A 16,154-nucleotide genomic window follows, 5' to 3' on the forward strand; every position below is an offset into this window, starting at 1 on the left:
TTTTACTGTAATATATAACCATATTTCCAAAATCTAAACATTACTTATTTTTCATGAGCTTACTGTCACCATTTTGGCAAACATCTTTACTTACTTTTGCCATCAAAATGGAATATTCTTGTAAAATTCCTTAAACCTTTAAGAATTAGTCTTTAAGAATATATTTCTTAAAAAAAAAAACTTCTAAGACACTTTAAAACAATAAGTTTTGTAACCATTTTTGTTTTTCAATATTTAATTCATTGAGAATTGTTCATTCATTTGTTTTGTTATTTTTTTAAGTACAACTGGAATAGTTTTATGTTATGTGTGAAATTCACATAAACTTAGATATTTTGCTCCAGAAAACATACACCAAGAAATTCTACTGAACATTATTTACATTATTTATAGGCTTATATAAGCATCTTGTGCATATAAATTTCTGTCATGCCCCACATCTGAAAACAAGAATTTCATACCCACTACTAGAAAAGATAAAAATGACCATCCTTCCCGTCTAAGCTTTCCAATCTAAAGGAGGCAATCAATGAGTGATTACTGAATGTTTGAGTAGGCAAATTTGAACAGCATTTTACTTTTTTCCAAAGTGTTTTCACATCATTATCTGGGAGAAGTTTTGGACCTGTTGTAAAAGAGAAGAGGTTCACAAATATTCTTATCAGAGTTCTGTTCAGGTGTTGCATCATTATTTCCAAATTTCTAGGACTACGATGAGTACCTTCTTTCTGTTATGCACTTGTACACAAGAGTTGGGCAGACAGAGTTTATTTGCAGTAACATTAGAGCACATCCTTGTTACGTGTGTTTGTTGCTTTGTGATATCAATCAGCACTTATCAACCTTTGCCCCTTTTCTTTCAGACAGATCCTACAACTCTGCTGAACTGCATAAAGATGTTTCCCAAATGTAATTCTGAATTCTTTAACATTCATCCGTTGCTGACAAAAATAAGCTTCACATTTAGTTACTCAAAGAACACATGATGTTATATCCATTCTAAGCACAGAGGTGGTCCTACCGGGTCACACCGCCTTTTGAACAGCCAATTTATCCATTGAATTAATTGTTCCAAGAATGCTAGGAATACGATGAGTGGTTGTCCCATCTTTAGAGATGGTGTGTCTACCACAAAGTCAGGAGATTCCAAGTCTTACTTATTACACATACAATGTGTACTTATTACACATACACATACAATATAATGGCTTGGCTTTCTCATTGCTAAGGTCAACATGCAAGCTGGAAGACTTTCTGGAGCCTATGTTTCACCCAAAGACTGGCTTCAATCTGAAGTACCAGGTACGCTGTGATAATCTTTAGATCAGATGATCAAATCTCAGCATATACACATACCTGTTCCTGCAGCTCCTTTTTAAAATTGTCATCTTGAGCTTTACATGAGACCTTGGGGTCAACCAAAGGTTCATCTGCTCTTTGCTTTTTCCACAACTTGGTGTTCAGATACCATGCTCCATACCTCATCTTCACACACTTTGGTTTATGAGGATTCTACAGAAAATAACATTATTCCCAATTTCATTTGTTTTTTATGCTTGTCATTTCAATAAGTTGAAGATTTAGCTTATGAAAGCAATAGCATTTATTTTTAGTTTATGATTGATCCTTGCCAAAATATTTTATGAAGTTTCAGTATGCTTTGGTTTACAAAGGTACCTTGAAAAGTTCATGAACAAGAAAATAATGTGATGGTTAAGTATGGCCTTTGGACTTAGGCAAACATGGATTCAAAACCAGCCTCCCCTACTTAGTAGCTATGAGTCCACGGGCAAATTATTTAATTCTTCATCTGTAAAATGGAGATAATAGTATCCACTCCATAGGGTTGTAGTAAAGATTAAAGGAGAAAGTTATGTAAAGCAGCTAGAAATCATATAAAAATCACGTATTTCGCTGAAGGATAATGACCTTAAACAATACTGAGCCAAACGGGGCGCCTGCGTGGCTCAGTCGGTTAAGCATCTGACTCTTGATTTCAGCTCTGGTCATGATCTCAGGGTCCTGGGATCGAGCCCCATGTCAGGCTCATCGCTCAGTGGGGAGTCTGCTTCTCTCCCTCTTCCTCTTCCTCTGCCCCTCCCCCTGCTCGCAATGGTCCCCATCTCTCTGTCTCTCTCTAAAATAAATAAATCTCAAAAAAACACCAATACTCAGTCAACCAAAATAATGAGCTATAGACTTACTATGAGCCCAGCACTGTGTTCAGCCTTGTAAATGCTACACTACTTACGATCAAAATGCTATCCAGCAACAGCAACAACAACAAATATGCTATCCAACACTCATCTCTTGCCTCCAGTTGGAAGAGAGAAAGAGAAGGAAGAATAAATGTCATTCCTTTCTTTCTCCCATTCCTCAGTAGCGAATGAAGGATGTAAAGAGATCTGCTGGATCATAGCCTGATAGCATGGATGTAATGCCCACACACTCAGCAAGGCAAAGATATGAAACCACAAAGATTCTGCCCCTCTCTCTTCTCACTCACATTTAAACCTAAGGCAGAATGTGTGGGTCATTCTAGAGTCAAGTCAGATATTCCTTATCTAAAGCAGAGAGGATGGGACAGAGCAGAGTGGGGGGGTGGGGAGTGAGCCCTTCTCAGAGCTGAATTCAGCATCCTGATCCCTCCATTTCAAGCATACTGTTTAAAAATTGTAACCACCTCACAACACTCCTTGTTTTCCTTCCCTGCCTCACTTTTCTTAACAGTACATATCACCATTTGATATGCTATATAGTCTTCCGATTGCTTGTCTCTCCTTTCATCCTCTAAAATGTACGCTTCAGAGATTGTTCCCGGATACAACCCTCTGGCATCTAGAACAATATTTTGGACATAATAGGTGCTCAATAATATTTGTTGAATTAAAATTGATTGTTTAACTTGGCATTATTGATACTTTGAGCTGGATAATCCTTTGTTGGGGGGTCAGGGAGGGTGATCTCCTAAGCATTGTAGGATGTTTATTTTTTTTTTTAATTTTTTAAAAAGATTTCACTTATTGGGACACCTGGGTGGCTCAGTCGGTTAAGCATCTGCCTTTGGCTCAGGTCATGACCCCAACTTCCTGGGATCGAGCCCCACATCAGGCTCCCTGCTCAGCGGGAAGCCTGCTTCTCCCTCTGCCTCTGCCTCTGCCTGCCTGCCTGTCTGTTTACTTGTATCTCTCTCTCTCTCTCTCTGTCAAATAAATAAACTCTTTAAAAAAAAGATTTCACTTATTTATTTGTCAGACAGAGAAAGAATGAGCGCACAAGCAGGGGGAGTGGAAGGAAAGAGAAGGGGAAAAAAAGGAGGGGATGAAATCTATACAACTGTTACACTATAGATCTGAGTTCTGAAATATGTTATGGTGACTAGTAATCTTTCAAGACTCAGTACAAACATAATTTCTTCTGTGAGGGCTTCACTGAACCCACCCTCACCCCGTGCTTGGTGGAATTGATTACTTCTTCCTAGGTCTCTATGAACCATGACATCATTTCATTATAGTTAATCGTTTACCTGTTAACCCAACTAGCTGTAAGCTCCTTAAGTGCAGGAAACAAGCCTTTGTCTCTGCTCCTTCACTTGTTCCCAGCACTTTTTGGCACATAGCAGTAGAAAATCAGAAATGTTTGTTGAAGGATTGCATAGACAAATGGATGAATGAATATACAGGGCAAAGAGAGATATGCTGCAGTAGGGACACAGACTGCTGGGAGAGATTAGAAGAATGAATTAATGTCAACCAAGGGACCTGAAAAATCTCCATGGAAAAACTGGCATATGACCTGGGTCTAGAGGAAGATACGAAAAGGTAGACATGGGAAGAGGGGCACTTCAGGCAGAGAGAATATTATGAGCACAGGTAAGGTTGAGGGAAAGCTCAGAGTTTTAAAGAAGACCAAAGAGCAATGTAGCAGGCCCAAGAGTATGTGGGATAAAAATAAAGATGGGGATTTCCACTTCTGGAATAGGGATCAGATGTACCATCCCACATGCAGCAGCCAAAAAGTTGAAATAAGTATAAATATAAATATAATATAAATATACACACACATATAATGGTTTATAAGACACTAGACATCAAATAACAAGTAGGATGTGCTCTCTGTCACTATCTCTGTCTCTCTCAAATAAATAAATAAAATTTATTTTTATTTAAATTAAAAAAAATTTTTTAAAGATTTTATTTATTTGAGCCATAGAGAGGGAACACAGAGGGAGAGTGAGAGGGAGAAACAGACTCCCTGCTGAGCAGAGAGCCTGACACGGGGCTCGATCCCAGCACCCCGAGATCATGACCTGAGCCAAAGCCAGATGCCCAACCGACTGAGCTGCCCAAGGCGCCGGCCCCAGTTCACTGTCTTTTTTTTTTTTTTTTAAGATTTTATTTATTTATTTATTTGACAGAGAGAGACACGGCGAAAGAGGGAACACAAGCAGGGGGAGTGGGAGAGGGAGAAGCAGGCTTCCCGCGGAGCAGGAAGCCCGATGTGGGGCTTGATCCCAGGATCCTGAGGCCATGACCTGAGCCGAAGGCAGACGCTTAATGACTGAGCCACCCAGGCACCCCCCAGTTCACTGTCTTGAGAGACTTTCCAGGCCACAGAGCAGGGAGACACTCAGGAGGAGACCAGCGGACTCTCCGAGTTGAGGAGACAGAATTGAGAGACCAGACCAAGGCAGTGCAAGTTGGCAGCAAGAAGTAACAGGAGAGAAGTGCATAGAGAGGGCACCCAGCGGTTTGCCTGCGTCCCCCTCAGCACGTGTATGAGAGGAAACTGCCTGAGTTTAGGGAAAGAACCACCCAAAAGCATTAGAAGCAACAGGGCCCAGCACGTACACAAGGCCAGGGACAGTGCCTGTTCCCTTCTGAGAAACCTGAAGACTCACAGGACACTGGGTACAATAAACTGAAGGGTCTTGTTCCAGTAGTAGAGAATTAGCCATAGACTGAACATTCCTTCAGTCCTTCGTAACAAATTTTAAGAGCTGACCCAAAAGGATCAAACTTTTCCAAGTAAGTTTAACTACATCCCAGAACAAAACTCAGAGGGAGAGGGAGAAGCAGAAGCAAGCCTCCCGCAGAGCAGGGAGCCCGATGTGGGACTCGATCCCAGGACCCTGGGATCATGACCTGAGCCGAAGGCAGACGCTTAACTGACTGAGCCACCCAGGGGCCCCTCAAATCAAACTTTTTGAAATGAAAATTATAATGTATATAATTGATGAAAAATACCCTAGAGGGATCGATGGCTGATTAGACGTTGCATAAAGAACAGATTAGAACCCGTAAGCACAGCAATCATAGCACAGAGAGGAAAAAACAATCCCAAACTGAACAGAGCAGCAGTGAGCTGTGAGACAACCCCATGCAGCCTAATTACATGTAATGGGCGTCCTCGGAGCAGGGAGGGGGAGAGACAACAACATTTTTGAAGAAATAATGATCAAAATTTTCCAAATCTGATGAAAACTTATAAACCCGTGGATCAAAGAGGCTCAGCAACCCACAGGCACAAGGTGTATATAATAATCACAGGACTCACAAGCAGTGACAAAGAGAACATCTTTAAAGGAGCCCAGGGAAAACACACATCCAGAAAAACACAGATGAGGAAGGCTTAAGATTTCTCATCAGAAACAATACAACCAAGAAGGCAGTGGAATACCATCTTTAAAGTACTGAAAACAAACAAAACACTGTGAGCCTAGAATTCTATACCCACAACAATAGCTTTAAGAATGAAGGCAGAATAAGGATATTTTCAGACATACAAAAGCTGAAGGAATTAATCACCGGCAGATCATTACTAGAAGCAGGGTTAAAGGAGGTCCTACAGGCAGAAGGGAAATGACACCATATGGAAATGTATTTGAACTTTCACAGTGACCCTCTGTCTGCCAGTCAAAAGGTCAGTTTTGGCAATAACCACCAGGGCTTATAAAGAAGCAGTTGTGCAATGATTTGTACATACGGGGAATTGAGCAATTTGATTCAGCCCAGATTCAGGGCGAGCTGTGGTTCAGGCTTCGGGTGTGATGGACATAATCTGCCTGTCCAACATCACTGTGCATTTTATGCTTTAGAAAAATGAGGAGCAAATGGAAAATTTTAAGTGCTGATATTAGTGTTGGAAAGCATAGTTTTCATAAACCTTATGCAACAGAGCCAAGGATGGAAAACATCACATAAGTAAAAACAGGTCAGTCCATTGTGTTCAAATATAAAGGACAAAGTTACTATGTTTAAATGTTAGAAATATAGTATCAAAGATCACACGTAAAAGACAGAGGGTAGAGATAATATATTGTTTTTCACTTTCAGAGAAAGGAACTTCCTCACACCCACACCCACCCCAGACCACCACTTAGGTACTTAAATCTGTTGTTGGACTCGGGGCACCTGGGTGGCTCAGTTGGTTGAGCTTCTGACTCTTGGTTTTGGCTCAGGTCATGATCTCAGGGTCGTGGGATCGAGCCCCATGTCAGGCTCTGTGCCCAGCACAGAGTCTGCTTCAGATTCTCTCTCCCTCCTGCTTTCTCTCTCTCTCTCAAATAAATAAGTATGTAAATAAATAAATAAATAAAATCTTTAAAAACAATCTGTTGTGGGACTGATACAATTTGATTCGTGTGCATATGTATTTGCAGCTGTACGTCATATAGAAAAGTAGAAAAGCACTTAAAAGTCCATTCTACTTCCCTTTGGAACACAGCTTGTTTTTTCTCCTCTGTTTCCTTGTTCTTCTATCTTCACGGGCAAGTGGTATTGAAAAACTGAGCAATTTGTTAATAATTGGCAAGCGTGTGCTCAAGAATGTGGTCAACAAGACTCCCCCCAAAATTCATGAATTCTTTGGACAAAGAATAAACAACTTTAATGATCATTAACTGCAGCATTTAACTCTTGGAATAATAAACTGTCATGTATATTTCCATCACCTGTTAGAATTTCAACATATAAAACACATAGAGAGGATTTCAACATATAAACACATAGAGAAAACAATGAATATTCAGATATTAACAATAATGCTGGGGGTGCCTGGGTGGCTCAGTCAGTTGAGCGTCTGCCTTTGGCTCAGGTCATGATCCCAGGGTCCTGGGATCGAGCCTCACATGGGGCTCCCTGCTCATCGGGGAGACTGCTTCTCCCTCTGCCCCTTCCCCCCTGCTTGTGCTCTCTCTCTCTCAAATAAAAAATAAAATCTTAAAAAAATAATGCTGAATGGCATGCCTTGTTTATATAACTAGCTTTATTATGTATATTAAATATTCATTGATTTAACAAATATTTATTAAACACCAAAAAAAAATTCAAGAACTCTACTGAAAAAGGCCAGGCCCCCCCCTCCTGAAATACCAGAATTCAAGAACATTTAAGATTTTAATCCAACTTAATTTTCTTTGATTTTCAGTCTTCTCTTTTGGCAATTACCTGTGGTTTCTGGTGTTTCTGCTCACAGTCTAGTTTCTGGAAAAACTGTGGCTCCTGCAGTTTCTTTAACCCCACTCTCTTCTTTAGCTCTAGAGGAGGCTGGTTGAGTCTTATCGTGTGGAGCACATCATGGCTTGGTTTACTCTGATAGTCAATGTCAAACTGTTTCAGGATGAACTCTTCATCAATGTTTGAACTTCCCTGGAAGAATATCACATTGCATGAATCAAGGACAAATGGTGAAATTCTTCTTTAATCTAAAGGAGGCATTTGACTATGGCTAGAGAAAAGGTAGTTTGGAGGAGAGGTAGAAAATACTCAGACAGCATTCACTGGGGACAAGAAGTATTGGGGTTCTGGAGAACTTTGTCAGTGTATTAAGGAACAACTTAGGACCAGCCAGAAGCAGTGAGTCCCTGAGGGAATTAATGGGCTGAGAAAAATTCAGTCTGTTTAATCCTAAACAAACTTCTGAGTGCATAAAGATAAGATGTGGTACACACACACACACACACACACACACACACACACATACACAGGAATATTACTCAGCCATAAAAAAGAATGAGGTCTTGCCATTTGTGACAACATGGATAGACCAAAGGGTATTATGCTAAACGAAATAAGACAGAGAAAGACAAATACCACATGACTTCACCTATATGTGGAATCTAAAAAACAAAACAAATGAACAAACAAACAAGAAAATGGAAACAGATTCATAAATACAGAGAACAAACTGGTGGTTTTCAGAAGGGAGAGGGGTGGGGGAATAGGTGCAATGGGTGAAAGGGGGTGGGAGGTAAAGGTTTCTAGTTATGCAATAAATAAGTCATGGGGATAAAAGGTACACCATAGGAATATAATCAATGGTATTGTAATAGTGTTAAGTGGTGACAGATAGTAACTACACTTGCAGTGAACATAGCATAATGTATAGAATTGGAAAATCGCTACATTGCACACCTGAAACTGGAGTCAGATAAATGGATTCAGATAGAGAAGAGCAGCCAAGAGACAGAGAGAACACAAAACAACATTTTAACCCCTAGATCTAGCTATACCTGAGGTTCCTAGGACCTCTGGATGGTTCCCTTACCTCCCTTAATCCAGTCTGAATTATAGTTCGGTCACTTTCCAATGAAATAGTCCTAAATAATATATTGGACAGAACTGACTAATGTTTTCAAAAAATGGGGGAGGAAGATTACAAATCCTAGTGGGTCTTAAATCCAGGAAAAACCTAAGGAATTAGACATCTAGACTCAAGAACACAAATAGGTATTTAAATGGGTTCTCGAAAGGAGGGCAAGGAAAGATTTTAAGAACTAACAAAAGTTTACTCATGTCAGAAATACCTTTTGTGAAGGTTGTGATTAAACATAGCTGTCTGAGTACTTACAGATAAATATAACTGAGAAAAATGAATTGAAGGAGTAAAGGACAAAGAGAAAAAAGGACATTGAAATGGAAAATAAAAATGTGAAACAAGAGGGTGGGGGAAATGAGTAGTTACTGGCCAAAATATATAAACTTTCAGTTACAAGATGACTAAGTTCTGGGAATCTAATATAAGGCATGGTGACTATAGTTAATAAAATTGTATTTATGCTTGAAAGTTGCTAAGAGAGTAGATCCTGAGTGTTCTCACCACACTCAAAAAAGGTAATTATGTGAGGTGATGGATGTGTTAACTAATCCTATTGTGGCAATCATTTTGCAATATACATATATATTATATGCAATATATTATATGCAATAGACATATATATATAGAATTATCACATTGTACGCCTTAAGCTTACACAATGTTATGTCAGTTATATCTCAATAAAGCTGGCAAAGAAAAAGAGCCACTAAAAAGAAAGAAAGAAACAACAGCAATGTGACATATAAACAATAAACACTCAAATAGGCTGCAAGCTTGCAAACTTTCCAGAAACATCATCTACAGGAAACATTTGTGATCATAAATGGTGGAAGAATCATAAATTCCTTTATGACTTTATTTGACTTAGATCATATCCTAACATTGTTTTTTAATAATAGCAACTCTGAGCTTGACTTTAAAAAGTAGGTTGTAAGTAATACTACTAACTTACAAAAGTAGTAGCCCAGTTGCAGAAGTCCCTAACTCCTTTGCGCACATTTTCATAACAAAGAGGACCATCTTTATGGAGCAAATCTGTTTCGCTTGGCTTCTTTTCTTCATAAAGCCATTGACCTGGATGTGACATGGGAGTCTTCTTGGGACTAAGGATAATGAGATCATCAAAGACTTACAAGATGAGACACCATAAATCCAAGTAGATTTCAAACACTATCTTTTTTTTATTATTATTATGTTATGTTAGTCACCATACATCATTAGTTTTTGATGTAGTGATCCACGTTCAAACACTATCTTTAGGGAAGAAGATGGTAATGCATGCATTTCTAAAGTCTTTCACAAACTCATACAAGGTAGACGTTAATTTTCCAAAATCACATTCTCATCCATATCATAAAGGCAAGTATATCATGATTAGTTATAATAATTAAAATGTATATGGCATTTTCCAGTATAAGTTGAGTTTTTGAAATTATGAGTACCATTTATTAAGATATGTGCCAAATTACTGTCCTTGGAGTCTGCTAAAGCCATAGGCAATCTTGACAAGCAGGAGATGTCCTTGACTTCTCTCTCTCTCATCCCTAAAATCCAGCCCATTAACAAATCTGGTAGGTTTTAACTCTGTCTCCATCTCTGGACTGTTTCAAATGCTCCTCACTGGTGTCTCTGATCTTCTCTTAGGGCCCCAACCCCCAACACCTAATCCATTCTCAGCACTGAAGCTAAAACAGTCAATTTCAAAATATAAATCTGGTCATAGCAAATGAGGCCACCCTTCACCCTCAATTAAACCTCTCAATAGCTTCTTTTTATTTTTATTTTTATTTTTATTTTTTTTAAGATTTTATTTATTTGCGAGAGAGAGAATGAGAGACAGAGAGCACGAGAGGGAGGAGGGTCAGAGGGAGAAGCAGACTCCCTGCCGAGCAGGGAGCCCGATGCAGGACTCGATCCTGGGACTCCAGGATCATGACCTGAGCCAAAGGCAGTCACTTAACCAACTGAGCCAGCCAGACGCCCTCAATAGCTTCTTTTTAAATTGAGATATAATTCACATACTATAATATTTACCATTTCAAGGTGTACAATTCAGTGGCTTCCATACATTTACAAAGTTATGTAACCACTACTATTATCTAATTCTGGAACATCTGCATTACCCCAAAAAAGCACCTCCATAACCACTGACAGTCACTCTTCATTTCCCCCATTCTCTCTGCTCCTGAAAACCAGTAATCTACATTCTGTCTCTATTGACTTGCCTATTCTAGACATTTTATCTGAATGGAACCTTATAATATATGGCATTTTGTGTCGGGCTTCCTTCACTTAGTATCACATTTCAAGGTTCCTACATGCTATAGCATGCATCAGTGGTTTACTCCTTTTTATGACTAAGTTACATTTTCTGAATGGACCACATTTTGTTTATCAATCATCAGTTAGTGGACATCTGGGCTATTATGCATAGTGCTGCTATGAACGTTCAGGTACAAGTTTTTGTGTTCAATAGCTTATTACTCTCCCATTAAAGACCTAAGTCTTAACTCAGTTTCCAAGGCTCTTCATGGCCTGATCCTTGCCTGTATCTCCCGATGCTTCTGGCATTACCATCCTGCCTTACTCTCTGAGCTCCAGTCATCATGACCTTCTCTCAGTTCCGTGAATTCACCATGCTCCCTTCAGCCACAGGGCCTTTGCACATGTTGTACCATCTGACTGCAATGCCTTCTGCATTCCCTCATCCCCCTTATGTTCCAACATACATATCCCTTCCTCAGGGAGGTATTCCTGGGCTGTCCCCAGAACCCATACTTCCTTTTATTTGTAGCACCCATATATTAATTCATCCATCCATTCATTCAACAAACATTTATTAAACACCAACTAAGTACGAGGCACAGCTCCAGGCATTAGGATTCAGCTGTAAATAAAGTTTAAACCCTGTTCTCATAGAACTTAAGATTGAGACAGATAGGAAAGAGGTAAGCCTATGCCAGGCAATTGCAAGTGATATAAAGAAAAATAAAAGAGGGCAGGAGGGATGGATAGTGTTGACAGGGGACTTTTTATTTCTACAGAGAAGGCCTCGCTACCAAAGTGACAGTTGAGCAGAGACCCAAAAGAAGAAGTGGATCACACCATGCAGAATTAAACTGCAGACACCAGGCAGAAAAAAAGAACATGTACAAAGGCCCCAAGGCATGAGCATGCTGAGAGTGGACGAGGAGCAGCAGAGAGGCTCGTGTGACTGGAGGACAGAGGAGAGGAGGGTGAAGCCTGACGGGTAACAGGGCCTGATCATAAGAGATTTTAGAGGCAACTGTAAGACTTTGGATTTTACTCTGAATAAGCAAGCAATTGGAGAATTTTTTAAAATAAAAAACATAGCATTTATTGTCATCATATGTATCCTGCAGCACATTTTTAAAAATTGAAGTATACTTGACACATGATCGTGTCACATTAGTTTCAGGTGTACAACTTAGTGATCCGACAGGTCTATATGTTACGCTGTGCTCACCACAGATCTAGCTGCCATCTGTTACCCTATGAGGCTATTACAATACCATTGACTACATTCCCTATGCGTACCTTAACTGGAGAATTTTGAGCACAGGAATGAGGCTGATGTAACTTTTTAAAAGAATCATTTTAACTACTGTGTGACAAATAGGCAGGGTGAGGGGCTACATTGGGTGGAGGCCATGAGACCACTTAGTAGACTATGGCAATAATTCAGGCAAGAGATGGTGTTATCTTGGAACAGATTGACAGTCATACAGTAGGTGAGAGTCTGGATATATTTCAGAGATAAAGCCATTAAGATTTGTTGGCAGTTTCAAAAGTAACTGGAAGAATGAAGTTGCTATTTACTGATCTGGAAAAGACAGAAGAGTGAGTAGGTTTGGGGAAGAAATCAAGAGTTCAGTGTGGACTTGTTGAGTTTGAGATGGCAAGTGCACATCCAAGGGCAAATGTTGAACATCCATATAAAATGGGCAGGATGAGGTCACCTCGGTAGATGTCCAAGACTGATGCACTTCAAGGTTAAAAGGAAAATGAGGAGGAACCAGCAAACAAAGACTGAGGAGAAGTCACTGAAGGAGGAGGAGAAGCATGAATGGGGGGTGTTCCAGAGGCCAGGGGAACAAAAGTGTTTCAAGAAAGAGGACATCATCAATTGTGTCAACTGCTACTGGCCCATCAAGAACGATGATCACTGAGAACGGACTAGGTGACATAGAAGTCAATGGCAACCATGACCAAGGGCAGATCCATTGGAGTGCTGGTGAGTTAAAGAAAGAAGAGGAAGTGAGTATGGACTCCACTTTCATGGAGTTTTGCTCTAAAGGAAAGGAAAGACTCTGAGCTCAATGAAAGTTGTTTTGAAGAGATATTACCTCATGCTGTGGTAGGCTGATAATGACCCCCAAAGAGATCAGGTGCTAATCCTTGGAACCTGTGAATGTTACTTTACTTGGAAAAATCATCTCTATAGATATGATTAATTTAAGGAGCTTGAGATGGGGAGATTATCTTGGATTATCTGGGTGGGTCCTAAATGCCACCATGACTGTCCTCGTAAGAGAGGGGCACAGGGAGATTTGACACACACACACACACACAGAGGAGAAGGAGATGTGAAGACAGAGCAGACAGATTTGAAGATGTTGACCGTGAAGACTGGAGTGATGTGGCCACAGCCCCATGGCCACAGTAGCCACCAGAAGCTCGAAGAAGCAAGGAGTGCATTCTTCCCTAGAGCCTCTGGAAGGAACACGGCCCCGCTGATACTTTGATTTCAGCACAGTAATACTGATTTTGGACTCTGGCCTCCAGAACTGTGAGATAATAAATTTCTGTGGTTTTAAGCCACCAAATTCATGTTACTTTGTACAGCAGCCGCTGTATAAGAATATGCTAACAGAACGTGCTAAGGCTATGCTGAAAAACTTGCCATTATGTAATTATACATTCACTTTGTGATGATAATTTATTAAGATACTAGTTTTGTTCACTTCCTCTATACTATTATCTTCCCTCCTTTTAAGTAGATAACACATTTGTTTTGAATTCCTTGCCCTGGAGATTTTTTCAGGGTTGATTTTTTCAGGAAAACTGCCTATGGTTAAAGGCAGAACATATATTGTGTAGAAGCCCAAGCTGATTGCAGCAATTATGCTAGATATTGTGGGTGACGTGAGAAGAGACAGGTGGGTGGTGTACAGAGTGTACCACAAACAGCAAGAATGGAGAGAAGAGTCCCAAAGACCAGAAAGAAGTTAAAGATCAGTCCTGCAATTATTGGGGACCCATCCGCTTTCTTATAGTACAAATAATGACCATGATTGGTTTGCTGCTCAGTGAGATGAGGGCTTGGAGTCAGATATAAATAGAAAGAGAGAGAGAGAGAAGTGGTATTTTATAAACCTATGGCTTTGTGAACTAAGATGCATACCTTCTCTAAGTACTCACTGCTCCCTTCCACACCACGCTGCACTCACCATGAGGACAGGGTCCTAATCCGTTTACCACTATATCCTCAGAACCTAACATTGTCTATGACCCATAGCAGGTACTCAGTAAGTACTGTTGTTTTGTTTTCTTTTGCTTTGTTTTGCATAAAGAGAACTAGCTAACAGTTCACTGAGGATCAAAAAATTCAAAGATGCTCATTAGGGCCACAGTGACCCACACTGTTGGGGTCTCCAAGGGTATCCCTACTTATAACACTCCTCCCTCTTCCCCACCCAGGTTCTGAGCAAAATAATGTAAAAAGCAAAGATGAAAGCGAACATATCACCTTTATTGCTGATAGCAGCCATGTTGGAGCACATGGGTTTAGGTTCAAAAGGACTTGTTAACTGAAACCCAGAAATGGGCAGACTGTCCCATGTAGGCCCCAGTGGTGCTGGGCCAGGGTGGGGCTCCCCTCAGGAAGGGAGGAGCAGAGGATTTGTGTTTCCCATGGGCCATCTTGCTTCCTAGGGGAAGAAGGACAGAGCTGAGATGAGTGTGCCCAGTTATTCTCCCCAATTTTATGAGGGGGCACACTCAGGGGCCAGGATGGTTGGGCTCCTGTCACCTTGTGTCTCACTTTAGCAAACATGTATAATTTAATAAAAGCTCTACATGGCCCCTTCCACACACCCTGACCATGGGCCTGGGTCCTCTGTAAGTGGGCTGGGGGCTGTGGATTGGCTGCTGTCTCCTTCACCCACACTCCTGAGGGCCCACCAGTGACCTCATTTAAATTCACAAGTCGAATTTGTATCCAAAAACTATTTTTTTCAAGATTTTATTTATTTATTTGAGAGAGAGAGACCAGGGTGGGGAGGGGCAGACAGAGAGGGAGATGCGGGCTCCCCACTGAGCAGGGAGCCCTACATGGGGCTCAATCCCGGCCCTGGGGATCACAACCCAAGCTGAAGTCAGATGCTTAACCGACTGAGCCATCCAGGTGCCCCCCAAATCTATTTTTGTGTAGTATACTTATCATTACACTAACATTTCAGATTAAATATGTGAACTGGGAATACAAGAGTGTGATACAAAAGAAGGAGGCGTCTATGAAAATTAAGCATAGTGCTTTGGAAAGGGTCAATGAAGGTGACGTTACTGGTGTGGTTTATGCAAAAACAGTGACTGGGAACTTCAAGCAGACACGTACTCCAAAAAGGTTTGACACTAAAAGACGAGCAAGTGAATATACAGTTATGTTTTAGGATAAAATAAAATGTTTCAAGTACTTAAGTATCATCTTTTCTGATTCCCTGTGTTAATCTCTTTGTTTTGTTTTGTTTTCCAACCAACTATTGGTCCCAATCATATTGAGTAAAAGACTTCTGACATAGATCATTCAAAGAGTCATTATGGGCCGATTAACCAGGTTTTCTGCAGTTTCCTCTTCCCAAACAGCTGTGCTAGAGTCAAATACTTGTGTCGGCTCTATTGCTGGATAATTCACAGCCATTTATGAAATAAACACTACTCACAGTAGGACCCAAGGCTCCTTTCCTTTCTCCTTGGGCACTTAAGTTATTTTGCTTCTAGAAATTATCCAAAAGGAGCTTTGAGAAGGTAAGTCCTCCAATGTTTCATCAGGTGACAGAACCAACAAGGGGTTAAGAACAATACTTACAGTCCCAGGTCGACTTGGGTAGAATGCTTTTTTAAAGGTTTGGCTGATTCCTTTTTTCTTTTCCTGACGCCCTGACAATAAGCCCATGTGTCCTCCAGTTTCCTGTCGGGATCCAGCACTTCCAGCACCTTTAATAAGAGCTAAAAATAGAAAACAGCCTTGGAGGGAAGAAAAACATGCCGAGAAAGAAAGCCCCTTGATTCTAAAACAGAACAGACCAACATGCCCTTTGCTTTGCTTTTCCAGCGGTTATGCCATTCCTCAGTTTCTGCGCGAGTCCTGTGCCGGGCGCTGTGGGGAAGTGTCCCCCACCTAGACATTAGGGATGCGGCTGTTGTGCTGAGGTTGGATCTCCTCTAGACGGAATAGTGCCCCTGGGCCTACCCTAGTCCTTCACTGCCCCACTGAGCCAAGTGCCTCTAGAGGGTTTCTATAGTTTTTGACTGCC

General features: G+C 40.6%; 1 protein-coding gene across 10 annotated transcripts in view; it reads right to left on the reverse strand.

Annotated features, from left to right (window-relative positions):
• The window catches only part of FAM47E (family with sequence similarity 47 member E), a 30,471-nt gene that overhangs the window by 7,706 nt on the left and 6,611 nt on the right, over positions 1 to 16,154 (reverse strand). For 6 of the 10 annotated variants that reach the window (XR_014143176.1, XM_081812961.1, XM_081812963.1 and 3 more), the window contains exons 3-6: positions 15,707 to 15,846; positions 9,551 to 9,701; positions 7,449 to 7,649; positions 1,357 to 1,512 (exon numbers count right to left, since the gene is read on the reverse strand). Coding sequence is in view for 9 of the 10 variants with exons in the window: in XM_081812961.1 (XP_081669087.1) it covers positions 1,357 to 1,512; positions 7,449 to 7,649; positions 9,551 to 9,701; positions 15,707 to 15,846 (648 nt within the window). In the remaining variant the exon portion in view is untranslated. Of the gene's footprint in view, positions 1 to 547; positions 626 to 1,356; positions 1,513 to 7,448; positions 7,650 to 9,550; positions 9,702 to 15,706; positions 15,847 to 16,154 lie in introns of those variants that run through there. The other 4 variants (XM_081812967.1, XM_081812968.1, XM_081812965.1 and 1 more) reach the window with 2 other exon arrangements.

Source organism: Leptonychotes weddellii, chromosome 2 (genome assembly GCF_054177405.1).
Source record: "Leptonychotes weddellii isolate Sample4059 chromosome 2, ASM5417740v2, whole genome shotgun sequence".
Classification (NCBI taxonomy): Eukaryota; Metazoa; Chordata; class Mammalia; order Carnivora; family Phocidae; genus Leptonychotes; species Leptonychotes weddellii.